This window comes from Uloborus diversus, chromosome 5, assembly GCF_026930045.1.
Source record: "Uloborus diversus isolate 005 chromosome 5, Udiv.v.3.1, whole genome shotgun sequence".
NCBI classification, from domain to species: Eukaryota; Metazoa; Arthropoda; class Arachnida; order Araneae; family Uloboridae; genus Uloborus; species Uloborus diversus.
Window position 1 is genome coordinate 20,594,536 of NC_072735.1, and position 25,887 is coordinate 20,620,422.

A 25,887-nucleotide genomic window follows, 5' to 3' on the forward strand; every position below is an offset into this window, starting at 1 on the left:
TAGTTAAGATTCAGGTAGAACCATTTTGGGAGGGGGAGGGATCAAAAACTAGCAAAACTGCAGTGAACTCCCCATTATTTGCAACCTTTCTCGCTTATTATATTTATATTTTTTTTTGCTGATGATTAATTGAATGTAGATAATTGCAGTCATTTTCACTCAACAAGTGCAAAATCTATTTTTAAACATTTCTTTAAATAATTATAAATTAGTTTTTCTCAAGTTGAATGGGTTTTGTTAATTTTACTAGAATGCAGATTGTAGGCATTTTGGAAGCAAAGAAAAATATTCATTCCAATTATCAAACTTGCATTTGAATGCTTCGTGGCAATAAAGTTTTATGCCTTCCATTATTGCAATTCACTCTATCTTTCTTGCAATAACTGAGGAATTTTTTGGGAGATTACCAAAGAAAAACATTTAAGTGATTTTTTTTTCTTATTTGCTAATGATAATTTAACATTTTTCTGCTATGTATTACTTTGAAAAAGGATTTTTTGTTGTTGAACTTTTTCTATTTTAACATTAAAAGGTATGATCAATCTTTATCTTAATACTATCCCAACAGATTAGACTTTCTGCTTTTGCTCTACTTTGCGAAGATACGAAAACGTCAAGTGTTGTGCAATTGGAAACTCTTGAATTGATTAAGTACGGATTACCATGGAATATCACCAGTCAGTCTCCTTCATTTCGTCAGCAACTTATTTCATTCATCAAAAAGGTATTATTCTTACTGCTACAATTGCAATTATGATAGAAACTGTTATTGACGTTTGGTATGTTGTTGCAGTTATTTCACAGATTGGTTGCCAGTAGCTACTTTCTTAAGAAGAAAGCAAGTGCAATTGACAACGGAAAGGCAGATAATGAAAATGATCTCCCAAATTCATATAAGGTAAGTTAAATTTAAAGAAAAATGAATATTTATATCTGTCTTTCTGATAATAGAGATCAAACCTGTGATGTCAAAGCATTTTAAAGGATTTTTTTATGATCTTTTTAACCGACTTCAAAAAGGAGGCGGTTATCAGTTCATACCGTATGTATGTTTTTTTTTGTTTGTCCACTCATAGCGTCTCACCTAGTGAACCGATTTTGATGATTCTTCTTTTAATGGATAGGGGATGGCTCAACTTAGGTCCCATTACTTCGTTTGACCATATTTGTTCTTTAGAAAAAAAGTTATGGGCAAAAAACAGTAAATTTTATGCAATTAAAATGATATTGTAGCGAAGTTCGCACTTCTCATCCGTGGATAACGGTGGCTCAGTGGTAGAATTCTCGCTTCCCCCACAAGCGACCCGGGTTCAAATCCCGACTAGGACAATGTGAATTTTACTAAAATTTCGTTTCTACTGTTTCCCGTATTTTCTCGAATGTTCTATTAATTTCTGTATCTTTCCAAGTCTGGAAAGTTCCAGCACTTTCTCAAGTATTCGCTTCATTTGGCTTTCACATTGACTTCGCTTACTAGGTAACTTCTTACTTTTACTGAAATATCTACATTTACACTAAAAAGAATGAAATAAAAAAATTTTGAAAAAAAAATAGAACCGACTTCAAAATTGCTCTAAAAAGTGAAAAATAATTTTATTCTTTAAACACCATCGATAATACTTTTAAACATAATTTTTGAAGTTGGCGCAAAAACAAAACGTAAAATCCATTGTAACCATGCTTCGTTCATATTTTTATCAAAAAATCATCCAAAGTTAGGAACGAAACATTTATATCGCTATTTAAATATGCTGTCATCAATGCGTAATGCATGTGGTAGTGAAGAAACTGGACCTGGTAAAATTTATACTTGTAGTTGAGTTATGGCTGTGAATGATTTTATCGATCGTTTTTGCGCCAACTTCAAAAATTATGTTTAAAAGTATTATCGATGGTGTTTAAAGAATAAAATTATTTTTCACTTTTTAGAGCAATTTTGAAGTCGGTTCTATTTTTTTTTCAAAATTTTTTTAAAATAGAATATTTCAGAACTTCTTCCCAACAAAGTAGGTACATCAAAGTATATTTTCAGCAAAGAAAATCAAAATTTCTATGCCACTATGCTTTTGTTATTTTTTAACAAATAAAATTTACAACATTTCCTTACATACTAGCTACGTTTAGCATACACTACATACTAGCAACGTTTCCTTACATAGCTAGTAACAAAGCCAATAAGATGCTTGGGTTTATTAATAAATCTATTTCAAACAAATCTAAAGAAGTTCTTCTGCCCTTATATAGAAGTTTGGTAAGACCTCATTTGGAGTATGCTGTTCACTTTTGGTCTCCTTATCTTAAGAAAGATATTAATGTATTGGAAAGGGTTCAAAGGCGGGCTACAAGGCTAATAAATGGACTTTCTCATTTATACTACGATTCCAGGCTTAGAATGCAAAAAATATACAGTCTTGAGCAAAGAAGAGACCGAGGGGACATGATTCAGTTGTTTAAGTTTATGAAAATTAAAGATGTTACGGGGCTAAAGTTTAGCACTGAAAACAGGACAAGGGATCATTGTTTTAAGCTATTTAAATCTCAGACTAAAATGGATATTAGGAAAAATTATTATTTTAGCAGGGTAGTGGAACCTTGGAACAGCTTACCGGAAGAGGTGGTAATGAGCAAGGGAGTAGATAGTTTTAAGAGGGCCATTGATCTTCACTGGGGATTGTAAATTGACTAGGAGCAGCCTAGCTGGGCCCAGAGCCTGTTGCTGGTCGTCACTTTTGTATTTGTATTTATACTGAGTGTATCACAATTCCTGATAGGGTTAGAAGGCTTATTAAAACAGCACATTACCAATACAAACAGCAATTACATTGACTGCATTGGAGAACAAAACTGCACAAGTGCTTTCCCCGAAATGTTTAGTATGTGATTCTTTCGTAATGGGGCAGCTATCAAGTCTAGAGTCTAATTCTTGTTTCACTCGCTGTAATATGTCAAGATTAAGGGTCTTTCATTTTTTAACAAGATACCCCCCTCCCCATTATCTAACAGATGTCTGCCATTTTTTTAAATAGCATGCTTCATGGTTGGATTTGACAATTCTCTGTTGAAGTCAATCGCCTTCTTTTGAGGCAACTGTGCTCCCCGGACCTGATTCCAGGAAATTTTTTTTATGTGTCTGCTCCATGTTCCAGGTAGTTTATAATATTTTTGCTGAAAGCTCCCAACCGCATTTGCTACCATTGATTGTGACATGTTACAGCAAGTGGAATAAGAATTTAACTTTAGACTTGATATCTGCTGCATTCAGGTATTGAACACTTGGGAAACAAAACTTATGCAGTTTCTTTCTCCTGTAATGTCGATGTTTGTTAGGCCATTATTTGGGCAATATACCATCATTATTTATTTGTATATGTATTTTGTTGTTTTTCTGAATAAAATGTATTATTTTCTCTCACACCCCCATGGAAAATTCTAAAATGACTCTCCTGGTTACTGCTGTGTTGGTAATATGTTTATTTTACTACTAGTGGTACCCGCATGGCTTTGCCTGTAGTAGAAAATTAAAAGGTCATTTGGTCCGCCTGTATATTTACAAATAATGGAGGATGAATTTCTCGCCAATTTTCTATGTTCATTGGCTCTCCCATTCCACGTCATGATAATTTCGTAATTTACTCATCCATCTTATGATAGTTTTGCTTCGGAAAATGTTTTTAAAATTGAAATAGAAAAAGAACAAAATCGAATTTTCGAAAAATCGCTTCAAGGTGCACACCTTTATGCTACAAACCAACTTTGAGCCAAATTTCATGAAAATTGGCCAAACGGTCTAGGCGCTATGTGCCTCACAGAGATCCAGACATCCTGACTGAGAGACTTTGAGCTTTATTATTAGTAAAGAAGAAGCCTCCCAGAAGAATATGGGAGGAAATATCGACCCACCCTGCTTTTAAAAAGTTGAAGAACTCCTTATTTTTTATTCAATTTCATGCACCTTTTTGCTTGTATATATCAAGCATGATTTGATCATATTGTTGTAATCTGCTTTTGGTTTTCTCATAGCTATTACAATTATCTTATAATTTATTTCAAATATGCTAACCATTTTGCTGTATTAGAAATTCATGTGTGTAATATCAAAAGTGTAAGTTCATTCTGCTCTATGAAAACTATAACATATTATAAAAATAATTGTTCCATTGATAAAGAATTGTTATAAAATCATAACATATTAGTCAATTTAGCACTTTTTCCAGCTGAAAAACTAGTGCCTCTGAAATATTTTCAAAATTATATAATTTCATTTACTTTTTAGAACTTTCTGATATGGATGAAAGAATATCTTCTTGATTGTTTACATCCAGGTGCAAATTTTCCTAGGCGTGTAACTGCTTTGAACCTGCTTTTTCTTTATCATACCTCATTTTCTGATGTACTGCCAGTGAGTAAGTGTTGGAAAGTAGTTGATTTTCCCATTATGTTTGAATTTTGATTGTAGTAGTAATTTCATAACTTTAATTACAGTTGACTCCAATGAGGCTGCTCAAACTATGATTTATGCTTTGCAAGATACTTATGAAAATAACAAGTTACTAGCTTTTGAAATGCTGTCATCAAAGCTAAATACATCTGTTGAGTTAGAAGTATGTTATTATTATTTTTTTCTTTTTTATTTGTAACATGTTTCTTAAATGTAAAATATAGGCAACTTAAAAAACCTTTTGAAGTAATGCTTAGTTCCTTTAGTTAGTTTTTCTTGACGTTTGTCCTTAATTCATGAGCCCCTTGGCTCAATGCTCTATTCCACCAGGAGGTTGGCCTGAATCTCACTCTCTTGCCCTTGAAGAACCTTGTCTTTAACACCCTAACCAAAACCTATAAAAGGGGCGCTTTCAACATAAAACTAAAAACCAAACTTTTGTTAAAATGCGGATTTTTTATGCTCTATAATTTATTTATTGTTCTGATAGAGGCAAATACTGATCTAAGGCAGGGTATTGACTTTGAATCATTTAAAAATAAGTCTTATTACATGAGTCGGGTAAAGATGAATATGTAATAATCGAGAAAAAATGTGTCATTATAGAAAATAAAATTTGCTGACATTTTATTTTTGAAGGTGGGGGAGGGAAGATGTATAAAGTGTAAAAATATTAACTTTATTAGAAACCTTACTTTTCTGAAACCTTACTTTTAAAGTGGTGAATTTCTCATAAATAAATCTTATTAGAAATTTGCCCCCTCACTTTCATCTTTAGATGTACTAGGAGTTTCAAAGAGTAAAGTAACAAGACCATGGAACACAGAAACTTATTAAGAAATCAGATAAATATATACTGGCTAAAGTATACATGACTTCTCTACATTGTCACCACACCAAACCATCTAAACGGGAATGGAAGAAATTATTGTCAAGATTGTAAAGACAGCTTTCTAAAATGGTGACCTCCTAAGTGTTTCTTTAAAGGTCCGAAAAGATGGAAATCTCTTGATGCGAGGTCTGGACTTTACGGAGGGTGACCCAACACCTCCCAGTAAAAATGCAGTAACAAATCGCACATAGCTGTGACCATATGCAGATGCCTTTTGTGTGCAGTCCTAGTCGTTTATGACAAATTACCTCTTGCAATCAACCCAGCCGGGCACAATTATGGGCAGTATTTACAGTTGACCATGGTTTCATCAACACAGCAACTTCTAGCTGACATTTTGTCCTGTGCATACCCAGCTCTATCTTCTGGCAAAGGTTGAAGGCTCTGATCATCTTCATTATCTTTAGCGTGATTTTTATTCATGCACAGAATCTGTACACCTATCAAAGCTCTTGCTACCTTACTGTTTAAAATACTTAAATACTTCTGTTATTTGCTGATTATAAAATATATTTCAACGTCTGTTACAAACCAAAAATATATGACATCAAAAGTTGTTAAAAGAATTTCAGATAATCTTTTTATATTTTACCATGATATAAGTAAAAAGATTGGAAATCGGTACCTTTATTTCCCCTTTTATGTTGAAATGTTTTAGTGTACGTTTCATTTGTAATTTTTAAATTTAGCATTTTATGTTCAGATATTTCTTGGTGTTGATGATGATTTATAATAAGTGATATATGTAATCTAATGCTAATTTACCTTTCAGACTATTTTTGAATTTTTCAAACTTTGTCAAAGGCTATTGACCAAAATTCCGCTAATAGGCTCGTTATTTGAACATTTTTAGGTATTCTGTCATAGGCAAGTAAAGGGCAGTAACTGCAATGTTTTTAATTTTGAATTTGTTTTTGCATTTCCTCATCAATTGTATGTTAGCTGTGTTGTACAAGTTTGCTTATTTGGTTTCCACCGAAAAAAAATTCTAATTCCAACATTTCCCTATTGTTAGTACTGTATCCAAAACACGTTTCTTCAAATCTCTCAAAAGCTCATTTCTGCAGATACTGTCGTTTACCTGCCCAAGCCCATGGTGGAATTGTCCTGACAATGTATTGAGTAAAAAAGGGGAGGTATAAAGTACTTTATTATTTTTCCTTTTGAATGTGTGGGAACCCCGATTAGATTGTGTGTGTGTTTAAACTTTCCTTTTTATGAGTTTGATGTGTCTGTGTATCTGTGTGTCTGTCTGTGGCACTCAAGTGCCTAAAGTGATGGACCGATTTTGAAAAAAAAAAATTTGCTCGAAAGAAGGTTGATCGAGTGTGTTCTTAGCTAGGTTACATCTTTGGATGACATTAATTAACGAAAATATTAATTAAAAACTTCGAAAAGGTTTTTCATGATTTTTACAATGAAAACATAGTTAAAAATTTTAAAATTTAATACCAAAATAAAGAGAATTTTTTTCTGCATCTGATAGAATGTGTTTGGAACTTCCATGTTTCATAGAATTCGAATTATAACGTTTTTTAAAAGCAGATTTTAATAACGGCTAAGCCTTTATTCACGAGATTGATAACCAAATTCATTGTTGGCCGACAAGGAAATAAAATACAATGATTTAAAATTTTTATCTTGCCAGTTTCTATTTAATAGCAAATAAAATACTTGACTTTAATTTTTAATAATATAAGGCTTTTAAAAGAATTTTCAATTTTCCCTCTTCATTCTACAGTTGGGACTCAGTCGGGGTTTTTTTAATTTTTAATTTTATAGTTGTTTATTTTTTAAATTTTTTATATTCTTATTTATAACACTTTTGTGTTGTACTTATTTTTTGTGAAATATTTCCACTAAATGATTTATTTATTTTGACAGACTGAAAAAATTCTTCACACAGCTTTCATGCTTGCTTCTAGTACAAAACCACCTGATACTGTGACAGCATCCTATTTATTTGCTTTTCTTGTGCAATGCAGTAACTTTCAAATCATTGCTTTGGAGTACTTGAAACAATCTAATGAACAGGAATTTGTGGACATTGAAACACATTTTTCTGAAATAACCCATTCTAATTCATTTATTGCATGCTTGATGTTGCTGATTGAGCTAAAAAGGCAGATAAATTTGGCCAAAATTAGTCTTTTGGATGCGGCTGCCCATGGACCTTTGTATGGTGTACTAGCTTGCATTAGAAGCATTTTACATTATGTAGACTTCAGGTATGTTTCAAATTTGTTTTATGTAAAAATTTTCTGTACTATTTTATTCTCATTAAATAAGAGCTGGAACTTTCGACTGCATTGTAACTATCATGTCAATGTTCAGTCCATACTTCTGTTCCAATATATATATATTAGGGTGATCCTTATTTTTGGAGTTCTTGATATTTTACGGGACGCCCCCTCAATTTGTTCCATTATTCAAATAAATGATGCTTGCAAAATTTTAAGTCAATCCATGAATATTAACACGTGCCCCTAGGGCCCCCCTTCTTTGAGTTTCGAAGAAAAAATTGCTGTTTTTCTCATTTTTATGTAAAAATATTCTAACATTTTATATTTAAAGTAATTTTGAACCTCAATAGGTGCTGCTACTTCCAGACCGACCATTTTCTCACTTTCATTCTGTAAAATTTAACATGGTACAGATAATAAAATGTACACCAATGGCCTTGGGTCAAGTGTACCGTTATTCTGCGCTCATTTTACACAAAGCGGCAGGGGAACATTTCTTTCCACCAAGATGGACACAAAGGATTCTAAAGGCCATTAATGAATCGCCTAGGCAATTAATGAATGATCTTTGACAACAACAAATTGCCTCCTCCAGGCTTTGGGGGTGTTGATTTACAAAGTTTCCTGCATATGTACTAGGTGTGGCAAATAGGATCGCTAGGCTTCAATGCTATAAATATAAGTAATGGCAATTACATTTTAATTCGCTGTTCTTTAGTTGTAAATATACTTAAATGTTTATGTAATTTTTAATTCTTAAAATGTAAATTTTGAAAAATCCTCGATTATTCTAACGTAAAAATATACTGCATTTTCCACATCTAAAATATAAATGTAAAAAATTTTTAGATTGGAATAATGCAAAAATCTATACTTAGAATTAATTTTTTTCTATTTCAGTACTTAGTCCTTTATTATCATCAAATTCTTCTTGCAATTCACAAGGTTTAGAAACTGAAATGGGTATCTATCCTAACCTGTTGAACCTTTTTTCTATATCTGGTCTACTACAACTCAAAAAAGCTTGTTAACTATTGATATCTGCTCGCCTTTCATCACTGTTAGACAAATTCCATATTAGGGACAAAGAAGCTGTTAATTTATTAACAGCCGATATTGATGCAATAATTTAAATCCAAATGACCTTGTGATCAATCATACATCCCTTAAGAGAGCAAGAGCAAATCTTCGAGAGGTAAAATCAAATTTCATGAATTTAAATTTAGATTTTTTAGTTATTCACTGGGATACAAAGCTACATCCAGATGTAACTGGGGGGAAAAAAACGCCGATAGGCTTACCGTGATAGCTTCAGGTCCCAATGTTAACAGCTACTCAGAATTGCCTGAGATATTTCTTCAGTTGTATATGATATCTTTGATGATTGCCCTTTATTGCTAACTGTTCAAGCTGAAGCGTTTGATACAACGGCTTGCAATACTGGCCGTATAAATTGTGCATGCAATTTTTTAGAGCAAAAACAGAATGGTGATATGTTACATTTCGATTGCCATCATCATGCACTTGAAATTGTTTTGTAGAGTGTGTCTTCAAAGAAGTTCTTGCCTTTCTTAGTTCTAGACGCCGATATTCCATTATTTAAGCGCTTCAAAATTTTGTGGAAAGATCTCCTTCAGTCAGAACTTATAACATTTCAATCCAGAACACATTCCACTTAAATTCTAAAACACGAAGTTGATGACATATTATTGTTCGTGAAAAGCGAAATTGAGAAATATTACAGAGAATTCTCATAACTTGTAATAATATTTCCTGGTGAAGTCCCTCCTACAGGGATATGTTTTTGGCAACCTGGTGCTTATCCCTGAGCCAGATGGGTGGCAAAAGGAATTTATTGTTTGAAAAAATATATATTTTACATAATTTAGGAAACAATTTAAATTGACCTTACATGAAGAGAAAGCCTGTAAATGCTGTTTTACAGTTAAATGCTGTATGAAGATATGGTTTTTTGCAGCAACCAAATCTTGGCTCCTCTAAATAGTATAATGTGTCTAAAAAACTAGCAGCGTACAAAATGATGACAAGTATGCAGCAGAAGCAGTGATTGGAAAATTCATAAATCACTTATGGTATTTAGGGGATGAACTCGTATCTTTGTATTGGATGAAGGAATTAACTTTGAAGATAGGAAAAAACTAGTCCAAAAAATGCTTGTTGATATGGAAGACGTATCAGGTGACTGTATAAAAAATTTCATATAACAGTAGATGATTTGGAATACTTTCTTAGTAAAAATCTTCCTCTTTATAGAATCAATTACAAGTCAATAAAACTGTTTGATAAGTTAAAAACACCAAAAGAAGTTTTCCTATTTGATCCTGATTCATGGCAAAATGAAGGAAGCTATTTAAAGGGAAGAGATATCGTTAAAATGCTGAAACTTGTGAATGGTACAAGGTTTTTTAAGTTCATGAGTAAAGAAAGTTGGAACTGTGAAGTTATATTTTTAGATTAAAATTTTCTAGGGACAAAAAGTAGAATTTCAGATCATTGAAGTCTTTTCCTTTCCACAAAAATTGTTTTGTATCAAAAAGTTGTTCTTATTTAGCATTTTTCATTTAGGGTACAGACTTTTGTATCTTTACTGTTGATTACATATAGGAAATTTGAAATTGTTCTAAAGTTGTGAATTGAAAGCATTGGTTTTTAATACCAGTTATTGCTTTTCAAAATTGTCAGACAGGGAGCTGTGTGTGCATATGCATTAATATATTCCTTCCTTTTTTCTTTTTTTCTTTTTGTAGTTCTATTGACAACGCTTACTCATGTACCCAATGGCACACTTTGATTCGCCAACTGATTTTGACTAGCTTTCACATAGCTGATATTGTTGAACCAGTTGTTTGTAATTCTTCTCCTGAAGGACACTTGCCAATGGACACGGATCCAGGTAAGGCACAATAACAGGCAGTTTACTGATCTTTTCTGAGTTTTGACAAATTATGCTGATGTAATACAGTGAAACCTGTGTAAGTTGACCAATTGTGGTGCACTACTTTGGTGGTCAACTTACAAAGGTATGATAAGGGCTAATTCTGTGCCTGAAAAAAGCTATTAACTGGTCAATTTGCAACTTCACAGGTTTTACTGCATTTTTATTATGATGATGTGTTAGTAGCCTTTGTAGTTATTTTAATCATGCATTCCGATATTTGAACGTCAAAACAAAATAAATCCTACGATTCAAATTTTCTGTTTGCTTCCTTGTATTTAGTAAACTGTATTTGCAAAAAAATTTTCACTCAATTTTCAACCTAAACTTTCATTTTAATTGCTCTAGAATGAATTTTATCAATTATATAGTAAAATAATTTTTATGTTTCAGTAAATATTTCTCAACTGCAAATTGCTGTGCGTAAAGCTATTGGAAATCGTTTTCAGTCAGCTATTGTCAGCGATGAGTCATCTACAAGGAAGGATGCTATCCAATTAGACATTATCAAGACTCGTGCAGTAACAGCTCAGATGCTGCTTTTGTGTTGTTGGAGAGCACATAAAGAAGTATCCCTTTTATTTGGTGAAATTTGTGAAAGAATTCCTATTAATATTGAGGATGAACAATCTAGCATTCTAAATACTACTCAGGTATATTTTAGTACTTACACTTTTCTGTTATCTTTGATGCTATGTTTGATGTTGAATTTTGAAAAAAAAAAAAAAAAAAATACTGAATAAGATAAACACACCAGTAGTGGTCAGTGCTTCAGTAGTGGCCACTTCAAGGTTACTTATATACTTTGAAGAAAGAAATAAACAATAATAATATGATTAATAAATTGGTACTTAATGTAACTATCATATTGAATTAATTTTATTCAACAGTTATTTGAATTTAAAGTAATTAAAGTAAGTAATGTAAGTTCTTCGGATGGGAGAATGTCAGATGGCCACTACTGAAATTTTCAGAGTTTGGAGTGGCCACTGCTGGATCAAATTTGAAGTTTGGGGAAAAAGTGAACAACTTGAAATTCTGGCATTTTTAGAAAATGGAGCGATTAAGGAAGAGAGTTGTGCTACAAAACACTCATCGAATTTCAAGAGAGGTAATTAATGTTGTAGGTCCAGAGTTTAAAGACATACTTCACTGTGGCCACTATTAGTGTGTTTTAAATCTTCAAGTAGCCACTACTGAAGCACTGATGGCCACTACTGGTTGTGTTATGTTTTAAAAATATTTTTGTGCTACCTCCATCTGAAATGTTTTTAATGTTTGCTCTATAGTTGAATCTTGTTAACTCTAATGCTTATATGAACAAGGGTGCCCATATGCAAACTTTAAGGGATGGGGGGGGGGGGGGGGCTCAGATATTTTTTCCATGGTTTAGCAGGATATTTTCCCCATAGATATCGATTAAATAATTCCTTTTTATAATTATGTATAGATTGATTCGTCTGTGTGTTGTCTGTATTTTTTTCCTTCTCCTTCCTTTCAAATTTTTCTCTCTGCCATTGAAATGTACTTCCGTTAGTTGAAAAATGCACATGTGTTCTCTGTCTGCTTTTTCCTTATAAGGTTAAGGTTATTGTCTGTTTTCTAAGAATTTTGTAGGGCGTAGGTCCTTCTGGCAATTTTGCGTGTAAGGAACCCTTCTTTCCCACGCTACAAGTATTTTCTGTATTGCAAGTTTTGTGTTTTGCTCTAAAAAGGCTAACTTGGCGATATGCTTTTGGTGTTGGCCGCTTCTCTCCCATTCCAATTCCTGTTTTGGCTCACTCTTGGCGAGATATCTGGTTATTGTAACCTTTCTTGTCGAGCGGGAAAAGTTGTGTTCATCTCTTCTCTTGCAATGTAGCTTCGAAAGTTATAGGATGCCTTTTGGCGTCCTGTTTTACAATGGACCAGTATTTCGTGAGTACCTCTTCCCCTTCATTTTTCCAAACTTCTTTTCTATCCTAAATCCTGTCCTTAAATTTTGGTTTATGTAAAATCTTGTTAAACTTAAAGAAAATGTATGCATCCTACTAAATGTTTTCAGATTAACCTTTGTGAACCTTAATGAAGTTTAAATGTTTTTTTAAACACTTCTAAGTCTGGTTTTTAAATGAATGCTAGCGATAATATGTGATGTTAAAATGTAAGAATTTTCAAGTTTTTTGCTCTTTTTCTTGCTAAGTACATCATAGGAAATAAATCTCCTTCCTTTAAAACTTTCCATCTTTCTTGATATTTTTTTTTTTTTTGTGTGTTTTAAAAATGCTTTTTAGATTAGATTTAATATTGTTTTGGGGGATGTCAGACGCTGGCAGTCTCTGTATGTTGAAACTGAGGTTAACGCACAAAAATAGAATGTACATTGCAGATTTAAATTGTAAACTATGACACTATACGATTTGAATGTATTTTAATGTATGTAGAGGTGGGTTTTATGTCACAGCCAAAACTAATATCTAAAATTGCTATTCACTTGAACCTATCACTACAATATGGTGCCTTTAACTATTACTATCGTCATAGAGTACTCAATTATGCCCATCATTAGTATAAACACAGTATCCACTTAAAAAAATGAAATTGTATTAGGTCTGGTAAGCTGATGGGGTATCAGCTCATAGCATAAAGTGCTATGTTCCCTCTCCCTTCATCACCATTTTGACCAATTGATTAATAAATAATTAGTGGTACATATATGATAACATGCAGAGAGATCTAGTGGTAGCTAAGTGAAATTTTTCAACTCGCTCCTCCATTCAAGCTGCACCAGAGGCTCAATATTCCCAAATTGATTAACTTATGAAACCCCACTACATATTACACCGAACAAGCCTTGCCGAAGTCTATCATCACTGCTGTATTGAAATGTATGTGTTGGAACCCAACTTCAAAATCGAACAATGTCTTTAAAAATGCCCACATCACGAATGAATCACTGACAAAAGCGCTAATTCCAAAATGGTGAATTACTCGGGGCATGCGCACTTGAATTTGATCAGTTCGCAATGAGGCAAATCAGTAGTGATCCAAGTCCAATTTTACATTTGTCGTACTGACGAAACATCTTCACATGGATGAATAAGCCAGATAAAAGTCAGAAAACGATGGTTTTAGTTTTAAATAATTGATTAAATGAAATGAATGAAATGAGTTAGGGTTAAAAATAGTGAAATATTAAAGGATGTAAAATTAACAGGTATTTTGATTCATACATTTTTTTTTTTTGAATTCTTAGATTAATTGTGTTACAAATGTGTATTTTTAGGTCACAGATATTGGACACTATTTTACAAAGCAAATGAGTTTGGTAAAACATAAAGGTGCATTTGAACAAGCATACATTGGCTTTAGCAAACTATGCAAAACTCTTTGGAGGTATGTCAGACTTGATGATGATTTGATTAAGTTTTATTATTTAATAATGTCTTATATTGTGTAATATTGACACAAATTAAGGATAAATCAGTACTATGATAATTTTTTCTTGTGTAAATACAGGCAAATTGTTTCTCTTTTTGAGAACTAAATTTTCATGACTAGACTCAATAATGTTTCCAACTTATGTGCTGTGGATTTTGCTGGAACCTTTTACGTGCCACTGGTTCATTGACAAATTTTAATGCTTGTAGTTTCTTCTGGCAACCTCTCTATAAGTGTAGGTGTTAATTTATTTCTATTGTTAATGCCCAGTTACAAAGTGTTGAAGTTTTTGGACTATGAATTTTGCAATTTGTTTTTGTTTTTTGAATTTTGTTTTGACATTCACTGATTCACGCATGTGATTTCATGTTTTGTTTATTTCTTTATTGTAAAAAATTGTAGTCATTTTTTTTTTCATGAATGTACATTTAAAATGATATGTATGCAGCTCTTATTTATAGAGCCTCCCTCCCCCTTCAACAAAAAAAATTCTGTGTCCTATTTTTTAAAATTTTATCTGTTTTTCACATTTTGATTATTTTTTTTTTCTGAAATAGGAGTAATATCAGTGAACTTAATAAACTCCCAAAAATATGGATAAATGATATTCTGTTAGTTATTGAGGACAAAGAAAAATCCATGCAGTTATGTCCAACTAGAAGAAGTGCAGGGCTTCCTTTCATTGTTCAGGTAATTTGAATGACAAATAATGTTCTGTTGTTTTAATTTTCAAAAATATCCGAATTAAATATTATCAAAAATATTATTTTTGCATTTATTAAAATTGCATACAAGCAAGAATTATCCTTAAACTATATGAGATTTGTATGGTGCTAAAGGGGTAAATTTACTGCTAGGAAATATTCCTAGATTGTAAATGTGAAACTGGGGAGCAGCAATGGAAACACTCTTCATTTTTATCTGCACATTTTAAAACTTTTTTTTTTCCATTTGGAATCTTTTTTAACTTCCTAAGCGTTAAAGCTGAAAAAAAAATATTACTTGAATAATGCAAGCATTAAATCTACCGTAAATTTTTCTTGTCTGTGTGTTTTACTGTCTGTTGTAAATGGCCCGATTTTTTTTTCAGAAATATTATTATTTCTTAAGTACTTTGTCATTAGAAAATTATATCAATGGGAGAAAAAAAAAATCCTAAAGCTGCAATAATCAATTTGAAAAAAAAAAAAAAAAAAAACCTGTTATCCTATGTATTACATGACCACTCTTCAGAGTAGATTACTTACTTCTTTAATGCAAATATATCTTGGTCATTTTCTATGTATCTGTTTATTCTTTTGGATTTGTTGCTTGACTGCTTGCTCTTTAGAATTTATTCTATGTGATGCACTTCTATGGTCCCATGTTGGTTTGCAGAGATGTCAGGGAATTGTTTTCACTTATTTTTGGCTCAGTACCAGTCAGACCCTTGAAAACTCTCATGCCTATTTCCCTATTCAAGGAAGTCAGTCCGCTGATGAGGCCACAATGTTTTTTTCTTTTGCAATTTCTGTTTATTCTATGTTCTTTTTTTTTCTAGTAAGTTTTCCTGCATTATTTTTGCTAATATATATATTATTCATATAGTTTTACTACTCATTTTCAAAACTACAATTTTGAGTTACATTTTATTTTTGATTCTTGCTTATTGCTTCTAATTCTTTTTAAGGGAGTGATGTTTTTTTTTTTTTTTATGTTTACAACTGTAAATTCATTATTTATGAAATTTTTACTGTGAATTCAGAACTCTGTGTTTTACAGTTCCCACTTAAACAATGTCAAATTTTGCTATAAAAAAATAATAACAGATCTTGTTGTTGAACACTTTTTTTTTACTACTGAAATATATATATTTTTTGACAAATTGCTTTTAATTCCAGGCAGTTGTAACATCTGAAATTGAAATAATAAATTCTTCTTTCTTCAAAGAAACAATGTCCAAATTTTTGAACATTGCTAAATATTCTGAGAAGACAAATCCTGATGCCCAAGTAAGTTTTTAAATTATTGAAGTTTTTTAGTTTTACAATTGTAGTAAATGTAAAATGTTTTAAAAAGACGGTTGGTAGTTTAAAATATTTAGTGGCATCGACTTTTGTTGCCTAAAAGTTAATTTCTTTTTAGCAGAAAGCAGGGGATTGGGTGCTGTAAATATTTAAAAACAATAACACAAAATATAATGATAAAGCTCACATAATATTCTAATTTTATCATAGATTAATATTGTCTTCAAACATTTATTGAGGTTAATGTACTGATAACTGAAAGTATTGATAAAGCTAAATGAATGGGTTGTTTTTAATACACACTGTCTCTTAGTATATATAATTTTAAATTGAATGCAAATAAGCAACAGTTACAAAACGATCAAAGTCGTAACTGTGTGGAGTGTTGATGTTTTGAAGCAGTGAAAAAAAAAGGTGTTTATAATTTGCTCAGAATACAGTCAATCGAATTGGCGAAATATGTTATCATGTATGTATGTGTGTTAAATGTATGTATTCATCAAATACAAATTTCCATTTAATAAAAAAAATAATCATAAAAATCGCTGATTTCTCTAATGCTTATAAAGTATTCAAATCATAACATAATGAAATGTCTGTTCGCTTTTTCACAGACTTCAAATGTTTTCTTTTTATTTGTAGGTACATGCATTAAATATTCTTCGAACATTGTTTCGTGATGCAAGTTTAGGTGAAGCTGTGATGCCATTTGTTTCTGAAGGGTTAAAAATTTCTATTTTAGGTTTTAAATCACATTTGTGGAGTGTAAGTGCTACTTTCATGACATTTAGCTTTATTTATTTATTTATTTATTTTTTGCTTTAAAAATAATATTTTTATGAAATTAGAAGCTAAGTTGTTGAATCAAATGAAAACTAGTAAAAGTACAAAAGGAACAATTATAAAATTGTATTTGTGAGTCAGTAGAAATAAAAATTTCCGAATATTAAATAATATACTTGAAATCTTATTTCTTATTTTATAATATACGTGTATGTTGTAGTTTTTCATGAATGAATTTTTATCCCCAAATCAAAATGCTATGACTTTTACAAACAAATAAAAGGCCAACTATCCAAATGAAAATTTATATTTTAATCAAATAACTATCAAATTTTACTCCTATGATTTGCATTGTACATTAGGGTGCTTGGTTTTGCAACTTTTTTTTCTCGCAGAAATTGAAATACCTAGCACAAAGTGGTCAATCACATGAGCATTGCAGATAAAAATATTTTTTAAATCCAATCATGTCTTCTGTGAGAAGTATTGTCTCAAAATTTCGAATAAAAACACCCAAATATTTATTCGCAACTCCAACAAACTATAGGGGGCATGGCATCCACCATCTAATGGCGGATGCTAAAGGTAAAACAAACACATGCCGTAGTGTAGAAAATGCTAAAAAGCCTAGCAATTCTTGTTTGTGTGTATGGTTTTTTTGTTTTATTCTTTTTAAATTCTTTTTTAAAGTCTTGTGGATGTTCTGAGAAAGAAATGAGAATTCAAGAAGCATTACTGAATGTCAAAAGTTAATGCAAATGACGTAGTTCGTATTTTTAAGCTGCCATTTCAACGATGTTGAATTCGATATTTATCAATTCTTGATAGAACTACATTTTTATTATGGCAATAAGACTGACAAGAATAACATTTAATGCTGCATAATTTAATTATATGGCATTATGATTGGTTATCAAAAGAAGAAGATGATACTTCTTTGTCTTGTTCGGCTTTCGCTAATTGTTTTACATTTGTAGCTAAGTTATTTTTCTCAAATTTCCAAATCGGTTAATTAAAATTTTTTTCTGTTTTGTATGTTTCTAATTTAGGAATTATGATTTAATTCTGTCATGCTATGCAAATCATCAATAAAACTCTCATGGATATATAGTGGTAGTTTTCTTTTCAATTGATCTTCCATTATTTCTTTAAACTTATCAAATTCCGTAATCTTTCTACCATTTTATCCACTCATCATAACAAATAAAAATGGTTTAACTGACATGCGAAATCTCGCCAAGAGTTCTTTGCTTGCACAATACTAAAACTATAACCCAAAAAACATTTTCGCGAAACTCTTTAGCTGGTAATATAAGCGATAAAAAGTAAAGTTAGCGTAATATTTTGGCAATGAAAATTCTCCACTTTTGTTTTTGCTAGTTCAAATTCTAAACGTTCTTTCTTGGTTAAACATTTTCATTTCGTTCTGTGATAATTTTTTTCAAGAAAATATTTTACATACTGTCCATTCCAACTAAATGCTGCAGTAAAATTAGGTTAGATAAATTAATTATTTTTAAACTAGGCAGAGATGAAAGCCTTAATTCTTCTGCTGATGTTATCAAATCTTTCTTTTGAGCTTAAGATTTAAAAAAAAAAAAAACCATATTCTTACAAATTCGCACAAAACAATAAAAAAATTTACCTGGTATTACGTTATCCTCTTTCAAAAAAAAAAACTTCGAAAAGATTCGTTGTTAATATCATGCAAATGCAAAGTTTCTTAATCAAGAGTTTTCTTGTGTTTATGCTTTCGTGTATATTTACAACAATCAACTCACTTTTTAGAGCAAAATAATGAAAACTAATGTTATTTTGAGAAGCTTGAGAATATAATTAAGGGTCGAAACAATTTCTGCTGCTGAAAGCAATCTAAGATACATCGAATGAGTTACTAAATACACATAACAAACTGCCTAGACACACGTGGAACACAATGTTTTTCCTTTTTCTGTAATTTTGTAAATTACCTCAAAATAGCGTATTCGAGCGCTGGAGTTGCGAATCACTTTTAGTCAGATTAAAATAGTCATATTTTTACGTTAAAAGATGTCATCTGTAATAAAATTTGATGTACCAACCTAAAAATTTCAGTTTAGTCCCCCTTGGAGTGGATTGCAATTCCACCTCTGGTTTTAAAAAAAAGGGAGTAAATTCCATTCAATGTTTTTTTTTTTTTTTGGCAGTGCCAAAAGACAAAAATGCAAGCTTGTGGGTGCAATGGTGTGCTTATTTTAGCTCTATATTAGCGAACCTATATTTACTTTGCTATGGAAGAAAATTTTAACTTAATAATGCTTTTCCTGATTTAATCTGCAACAGACATATAGATGACATGCTATGGATTAATAATTTATCTGATCTTAGTTATCAAATTTATCGTAATTTTTTCAATCTCAAGAAAACCAACAATAATGAATAGAACTTTCAGTCTTGTCTCTGTAAAATGGTTTTAATTGGAATTATTTTGTCGCCAGAAATTCAATTTAAAAGAATATGTATTACTGAATTCACCTTTAATCAAGACTTTTTTTACTTAAAACTTCTTAATTATTTTCCCTTGAAATTTCTTGAGTATTATTTTTAACGGATTAATGTCACTGAATAGTTTACTCCCTTGGCATATCTATAACTAACCTTTTATGAGAGGTGATGTTGAAATCACCCATGCTGCAAGATATTTTTCGGATGATTCTTGTGCTGCTGGAAATCACGGACAAACTTGGGATTTTAGATAAAATTTTGTCTAACAAATAATTTTTTTTCCTTCTTTTCTTGTTGGAAACTGCTTGAACACTGAATATGGATCATAGATTTATTCTTACTATCTCTTTAGGTAAGTATTGTTTGGCTTAATTTCATCCCTTGGAGTTTTTTGCCGTATTTGTCTTTTGGCACAGAAAAAAAAGGGTGATCCCCTTCCCCCCACCCTTTCCTTTGTTTCCAACTTTGCAATTTGGATGTTCAGTGCTTTTAATGTAATGTCTTTTTTTCGTTGTTTGTTGAGAAGTAAACATTGGGACATATTTTTGTATCTGACTCATCCAGACCAGACAAGACCTGGTCTCAAGGTTATTTCTTTTCCAATTAAGTGGTCCTCTGTTATTGGATTTTTTTTTTTTGCTTCTTTTATTAAATAAAGTTGTTTAAAGTATAATCAAGTCTCAAAAAATTTAATATTATCAGGTGTTAACACTAAACTAATAAAAACTTTCCTAGTTGGTTTTTAAAATAACCAACCTCAATATTGTGCAATATCTAACAAAATGAAAGTGTTCAGGCATTCATATTTTTGTTTTTAAATGAATTGATTATAATTTACCATTCAAATCTTACCATGTATATGATGTTCACTTCATAATTTTTGGTTATTTAAAGGTCCGAAATTCATCAACTTTGCTGTTCAGTGCACTCACAACAAGGATTTTTGGTGTAAATAGATCACAAGATGAGCTTGGAAAGAAGAACAGGCTAACTGGAAAGTCCTTTTTTTCCAGCTACAAAGATCTGTATGACTTCCTTCATGATGAACTTAATCATTGCGTTTCATCTGTACGTCAAAGACAAGATAAGAGGTATGCATTGTTGAAAGTTGACAAAAAGTCATCTGCATGCATCATTTGGCTTTTCAGTCATTTCTTGTAGCTCTATTTTAAATTGACATCTTGAAAAAAATCTTACTTTTAATTGTTGTTTTAAGTCAAAGTTCCACATTGCCTTAATTTTTCGTTGTCAAAGGCCAAACAACAACACAGACCAGTTCTCCCCATCTCCTTTATATACATAAATTAACTTAGCATTAGAAAGTTTGCTCTCTGAATTTAATACTACAGAGATTTGCTGCAATTGAAATTCTACTTGTAATGTAAGCAGGGCCGGATTTAGGGGAGGGCAGGCGAGGCTACTGCCCCGGGGCCTCCACAACAAAGGAGGCCCCACAATAAATTTTTACAAAATATCCTAACTTTCACGGGTTGAAAATATCGGATATATACATATATATCAAAATATTCGGATATATATCAAAGTATCGGATATTTTCGAAAATATGATGATTTTTTCGAACCCTGATAAGGGGTCTCCACTCCTTCGTTGCCCCGGGACTTCCACACTTCCAAATCCGGCCCTGAATGTAAGGAATTTCTCCTTGTCATTCCTGTGTTTTATAGTGTGTGTGTGTGTGTTTTTTTTTTAAACCTATTTCTTTAATTTTAGACCATCTATTGAACCTAGTTTGTACCCTATCTTGTTGATCCTTGGAAGACTTTATCCTGCGCCTGGAGAAAAAGACCACAAACTAGTATCTTTTATCAAATTCTTACACATCTTTGCTGAAAGCTCTATTTGGAAAACCCGAGTATTAGTATCCAAAGCTTTAATATCTCTTACAAGTGTGGAAAATTTACCAGTCACTCTGGAATTTCTTTTAGAGTCTCTGCATTGCAATAGAGAAGGTATCTTGTGCCAAAATCATGTTCATGGTTGTTTACTACAGGTACAAAACATTTGGTATTTTTATGCATGAATAATATTAGCAAGAAAACTCATTCCTGTATGAATAGCTTTTCCTTTGTGCTTGTAAAGCAAGTTCGCAACAATCTTGTTTACTACAGGTACGAATTTTTATGCATGAATAAAATTTGCAAGAAAATTCATTACTTTATGAATAGCTTTTTCTTTGTACTTATAAAGCAAGTTTACAACATATGAAAAGTTTAATCGTTGTTGAGTCTTGGTAAGTGCTGTAGTTGAAAAAAAGTATTTGGGGAGGGGATGACAGTTACAGATATTTGTTATGCCATAAGAGTCAGTTTAGATTGCTTAGTCAGCTTTCATTTAAAAAGCAGGCACTTTACTTTGTATTTTAAAGTGGTTTCCAACTAATTTACAGTAATTTGCATTACAGTATAACCTTGGTTTAATGATTGTCAAGGAACAGGGTAAAGTTATCCTTAAATCAAGGAAATCGTCAAATCGAGGAGCATAGACTTTCAATGCATTCTAATCCGGACCAGTGAAAGTCTTTAAATTGAGGAAATCTTTGAATTGGGTATATAGTTAAATCGAAGTTATACTGTATTTAAAAAATAAAACAAAAATGTCAGTTCCAAATGTTTCGCTCCCCTCCCCCTGCATACAGCACTGGTTATGATATATTCTACATATTGTTTTACCTAGCACATAATGAACTTTAGTTAATATTGAATAATTCAACAGATATTTTCTTGCCCATCACTATCTCACTATGAAAAATCTGTCATTTATTATAATGCAGAGATATTGAGACTGTTATTGTTTTATTGTTGCATTCCATCCATAATAATTTCTTAGGTTTGTTTTATGTTTGTCTTTTGTGTAATTATTAATGCATGTAATCAAATCTAGATGTTTTCCTTAAAAATATTCTATTTCATTAAAAAAAAAAAAATGAAGTGTTCAAAAAACTTGTGATAGTTTAAATTTTTGGTATATTATTGATTGTTGCAAAAAATGTATTTAACAAAATGTCTCTTTTTTTGACATTATTAAAAATTTAAAACAGCCACATAAGTTGAATAAAAAATAGACTTCATATATTTATGCACATTTTCATAGACATTCTAGTCACTACTTTTGATGGAGTTCCTCTGTTTCATTTAAAAAAATGAAATTGTAAAATGTACATTTTATGTATATTATGGTAGTTATTAAACACATGTTACTGATCAACATATTACTCAAGCAAACTATTAGAATTAAATAAACATAAAATGTCTATCAACTCGTTCTTAGAGAGCCATCTAAATCAATGCAGTTAAGGAAGCATGCAGCTTACCTTATATGTTCTTCATCTGTTTTGTATATCTATAGTCCAAATTATATGTTGGAGGAATCTTCCGCTAAATAAGACTGATATCCATAGATGTATATTCACGAACACATTAAAACCATAACTTCTTCTGAACTAAGAAACACAAATTTAATATATGTATTACAGCGCTACATGTTTACAGTATAAGCAGTAAGAGAGAAGTGAGTAGAGTTCTAACAAGGAATTAAAGTTCCTGGTTTGCTATTCGGCGACAGCGCCGTCTAGTGGAGGAAGTGGGCAACATACACAGTTTCTAACATTCCCCCTTGTGTGTTGTAGGACTCGACCGATGCATCGGCCAGGCCGATGCATCTGCGTCGAAGGTTCAACAATTTAGCCATCGGCATCCGATGCTAACTTGCAGGAAACATCGGCCCATCGGCCTTAAAAAACATCGAAAAGCTGATGGAATTGGCCGATGTTTTTGAAAAAAAAAAAGGACCTTTGTTGTTTTACTTTTTAATACAAAGTAAAGGGAGTTATTGTTTTCATATAAAATTGTTTACTTAAATTTCAGTATGAATTTCTATTTTAGTCACCCCTGAAAGAGTTTTTTATACAGCATTCAGGTACCAAATAAGTTATATGTTGCGTTGTTTCTTGCGGCTGGATGTACGTATGTATCTCTCATAATTCATAACTCAAAAATGGTAAACTGTAGAAGGCTAAATTTTCGCATGTGGGGTGTGCGTACGTTCCAGTTCTGCACTTCACTTTTTGTTTTCGATCGGGGGTTCTAAAAAGCCTATTTACTCATTTTTTGTGGCTATTAATTACTTATTTCAATGCAAAACTAATATAGCGTCTCAGACTGACAATCATTCGGCGATATATTGCCGAATTGGAGACCATGGAAACAAATATGAGATGGCGAAACCGGTTTTGTTTCATTTTGTTAGATTCCACTTGAAACGACGGTAATTTTTAATTTTTTCGATATTTGTAATATGAATCACAGTAATGCAGTCTTTTCTGTATTGCTTCGGCGGTGCTATACGTTTGAGGCCCGTCGAAATACATTTTGGGGCCCTATTTCTCTAGCACAGAAGTTGTAAAACATTTATCATAAGCATTTTTGTAACTCCTACGGTTCCCTTATGGTTATGGGGCCTCTCGCGCAATCGCAACATATGCTATATTTTAAATCCGCCACTGCACGTCAAAACATACTCGGATGCAAGTTTTAACAGGGTTTTTCTGTTCAATGTTTATTATTATTTTGAACTTTATTTTTTACGATTATTTTTTGTATTTCCTAGAACACTTGCGTGTCCCTCCTCCAAATCGAACAATTTCTGAAATTAAACCCTAGTTGTACTTCTGAGTTGTTTAAAACTAACACCATTTATAAAATTGGAGATCTTTTTTTCAAGCTTTTTCTATTGTTGTCAGAAATTGATTAAAGACGCTTTGAATGGAAACATAATTCGGAAACCAAAGGGACTTTTGAATTTTTTCTTCGAAAGTGCTGAAGTAGATTCAGAAACTCTTCCGAGGCGTTGGTGGCAGCGGTTCTGTACTAAAAAAATGAGGCCGAAGTTTAATGTTGTGAGTCACTCCAAAATCAGAGGGTGACCCCCCCTAACCCACCCTCGTCGTTTCAAGCACTTCTCAAATATTTAGCGATTATTTATTTTGGTCAAGAAACATCATTTCGCGTATTTCTTATATTTGTTTCACCTATATTTCGTAATCCGCCATCTTTTTTGCATCATTAATAGCGATCGATTTTTTTTTCTGTTGTAAGTAACTATTTTTTTATATAAATATATAAAATAAATGAATAAGTTACTTTCGTGTTCATCATATTTTTAATAATATGTTATAGAAAAGTTTCAAGGATTTTCTATTATGTAATTTTTTAAATTTCAGAAAATTATTGTTAAATTTCAAAATTTAATTTGAACTTGTTTGTAATGCTTCATAAAAAAATAAACAATCAAATTGTTCAATATTACGTGTGAAAACATCAGATCAAGTAGTATATGTGTTCAGTTATTAACTTGATGTAAATATTGAGTTTGTTTATTGTGGCTGCGTTTTAAGAACCTCGCTCTTTTCATTGCTATTTCTTTTTTTTCGCAAAATTTATGTCACGGTTATAGCTTTTATGAAAAATGCAAATTTTTCCTTTCATAAATTTTAAATAAGTATAAAAATATTCTTATTATGATTTAATATTATAATTTATCTATTCCCTTTTTTGTTTAATTTTATGACTAAAAATGTCTACGTGCAATCTTTCCACTTTAATTGCGTAATTTGTTGACGGTTTCATAGTTTGATTCTTAATTTTTTTTTGAATGATTAAACAACATAATTTAATGTTTTTAACGATGTTTAGTGTACCTAAATCCTTACATTATTACAATATTACTGAAATCTTAGTTATACGTTCAATTAAAAAAAAAAGCCTATTGGTTATTAAACAGTCTCTTTGTTTTTCTTCCCTTATTTTTATTTTATTTTATTTATTAATTAATTAATTAATTTATTTTTGATGTTGTTTTTTCTCTTCCATCATACAGCAGTCAAAAAAGGATAAGCATAACTACACCCTATACAGATTGTACGTAGTACGATCCAAAAGTTCGGGGGACAAGCTGTATAAAACCTTACCCAAAATAGTTCACATTAACTAAGCACATCCATCTTCAAAAGGGCACCTTGAGAGACTATGTACTTCTGCCAGTTTTCATATAACTCTTGGAAACACTCCTGGAAGCCATTTTTCGCTACCTTCTGTGATGCAGCTTTATCTTCTCCTGATAGAAGAAGCGGCGTCCATGCAATTTTTTTTTGCTGGGAACAGGTAAAAGTCACACGGAGCTAAGTCCGACGAAACGTTATGTTATTTGTTTGTCACATCAACGTTGGCAGAAGTGCATAGCCGTTCAAGGTGAGTATTTTGTAGATAGATGTACTTCGGTAATGTGAACTATTCAGGGTAAGATTTTAAACAACTTGTCCTCGAACTTTTAGATGATACTACGTACGTATGAGTTTTCAACTTACTATTTCATAACGTTTCTGAGTGACGCAAGTTTACGCGCATGAAGCCATCACAAGAGAATTTGCGATAATTAACTAAGGAGGCGTTCAAAATAGATATTTCGGTCATCTATATGTTCTTAGGTACATATGCATGCCGAAAAAACTTGTGAAGTTTAAGTTGGGTGATCGTAAAATAAAAATTTAGGTCGAAATCTGATTTTTTTCTTTCTTTTTTCTTTTTTTTTTGTGATTACAATTCCTTATTCGTAGAAAGGAAGTAAAGTGAAATGAATCAATGATCCTT

The 25,887-nt window shown here is 31.6% G+C and overlaps 1 protein-coding gene across 1 annotated transcript in view; it reads left to right on the forward strand.

Moving 5' to 3' along the window:
* Positions 1–25,887, forward strand: part of LOC129222480 (thyroid adenoma-associated protein homolog) — a 61,607-nt gene that overhangs the window by 13,893 nt on the left and 21,827 nt on the right. The window contains exons 10-21 of the mRNA XM_054856994.1: positions 569–724; positions 4,274–4,417; positions 4,497–4,601; positions 7,215–7,558; positions 10,342–10,487; positions 10,923–11,182; positions 13,795–13,904; positions 14,507–14,639; positions 15,830–15,940; positions 16,598–16,720; positions 20,117–20,322; positions 20,954–21,233. Of these exons, the coding sequence (XP_054712969.1) occupies positions 569–724; positions 4,274–4,417; positions 4,497–4,601; positions 7,215–7,558; positions 10,342–10,487; positions 10,923–11,182; positions 13,795–13,904; positions 14,507–14,639; positions 15,830–15,940; positions 16,598–16,720; positions 20,117–20,322; positions 20,954–21,233 (2,118 nt within the window). The remainder of the gene's footprint in view (positions 1–568; positions 725–4,273; positions 4,418–4,496; positions 4,602–7,214; positions 7,559–10,341; positions 10,488–10,922; positions 11,183–13,794; positions 13,905–14,506; positions 14,640–15,829; positions 15,941–16,597; positions 16,721–20,116; positions 20,323–20,953; positions 21,234–25,887) is intronic.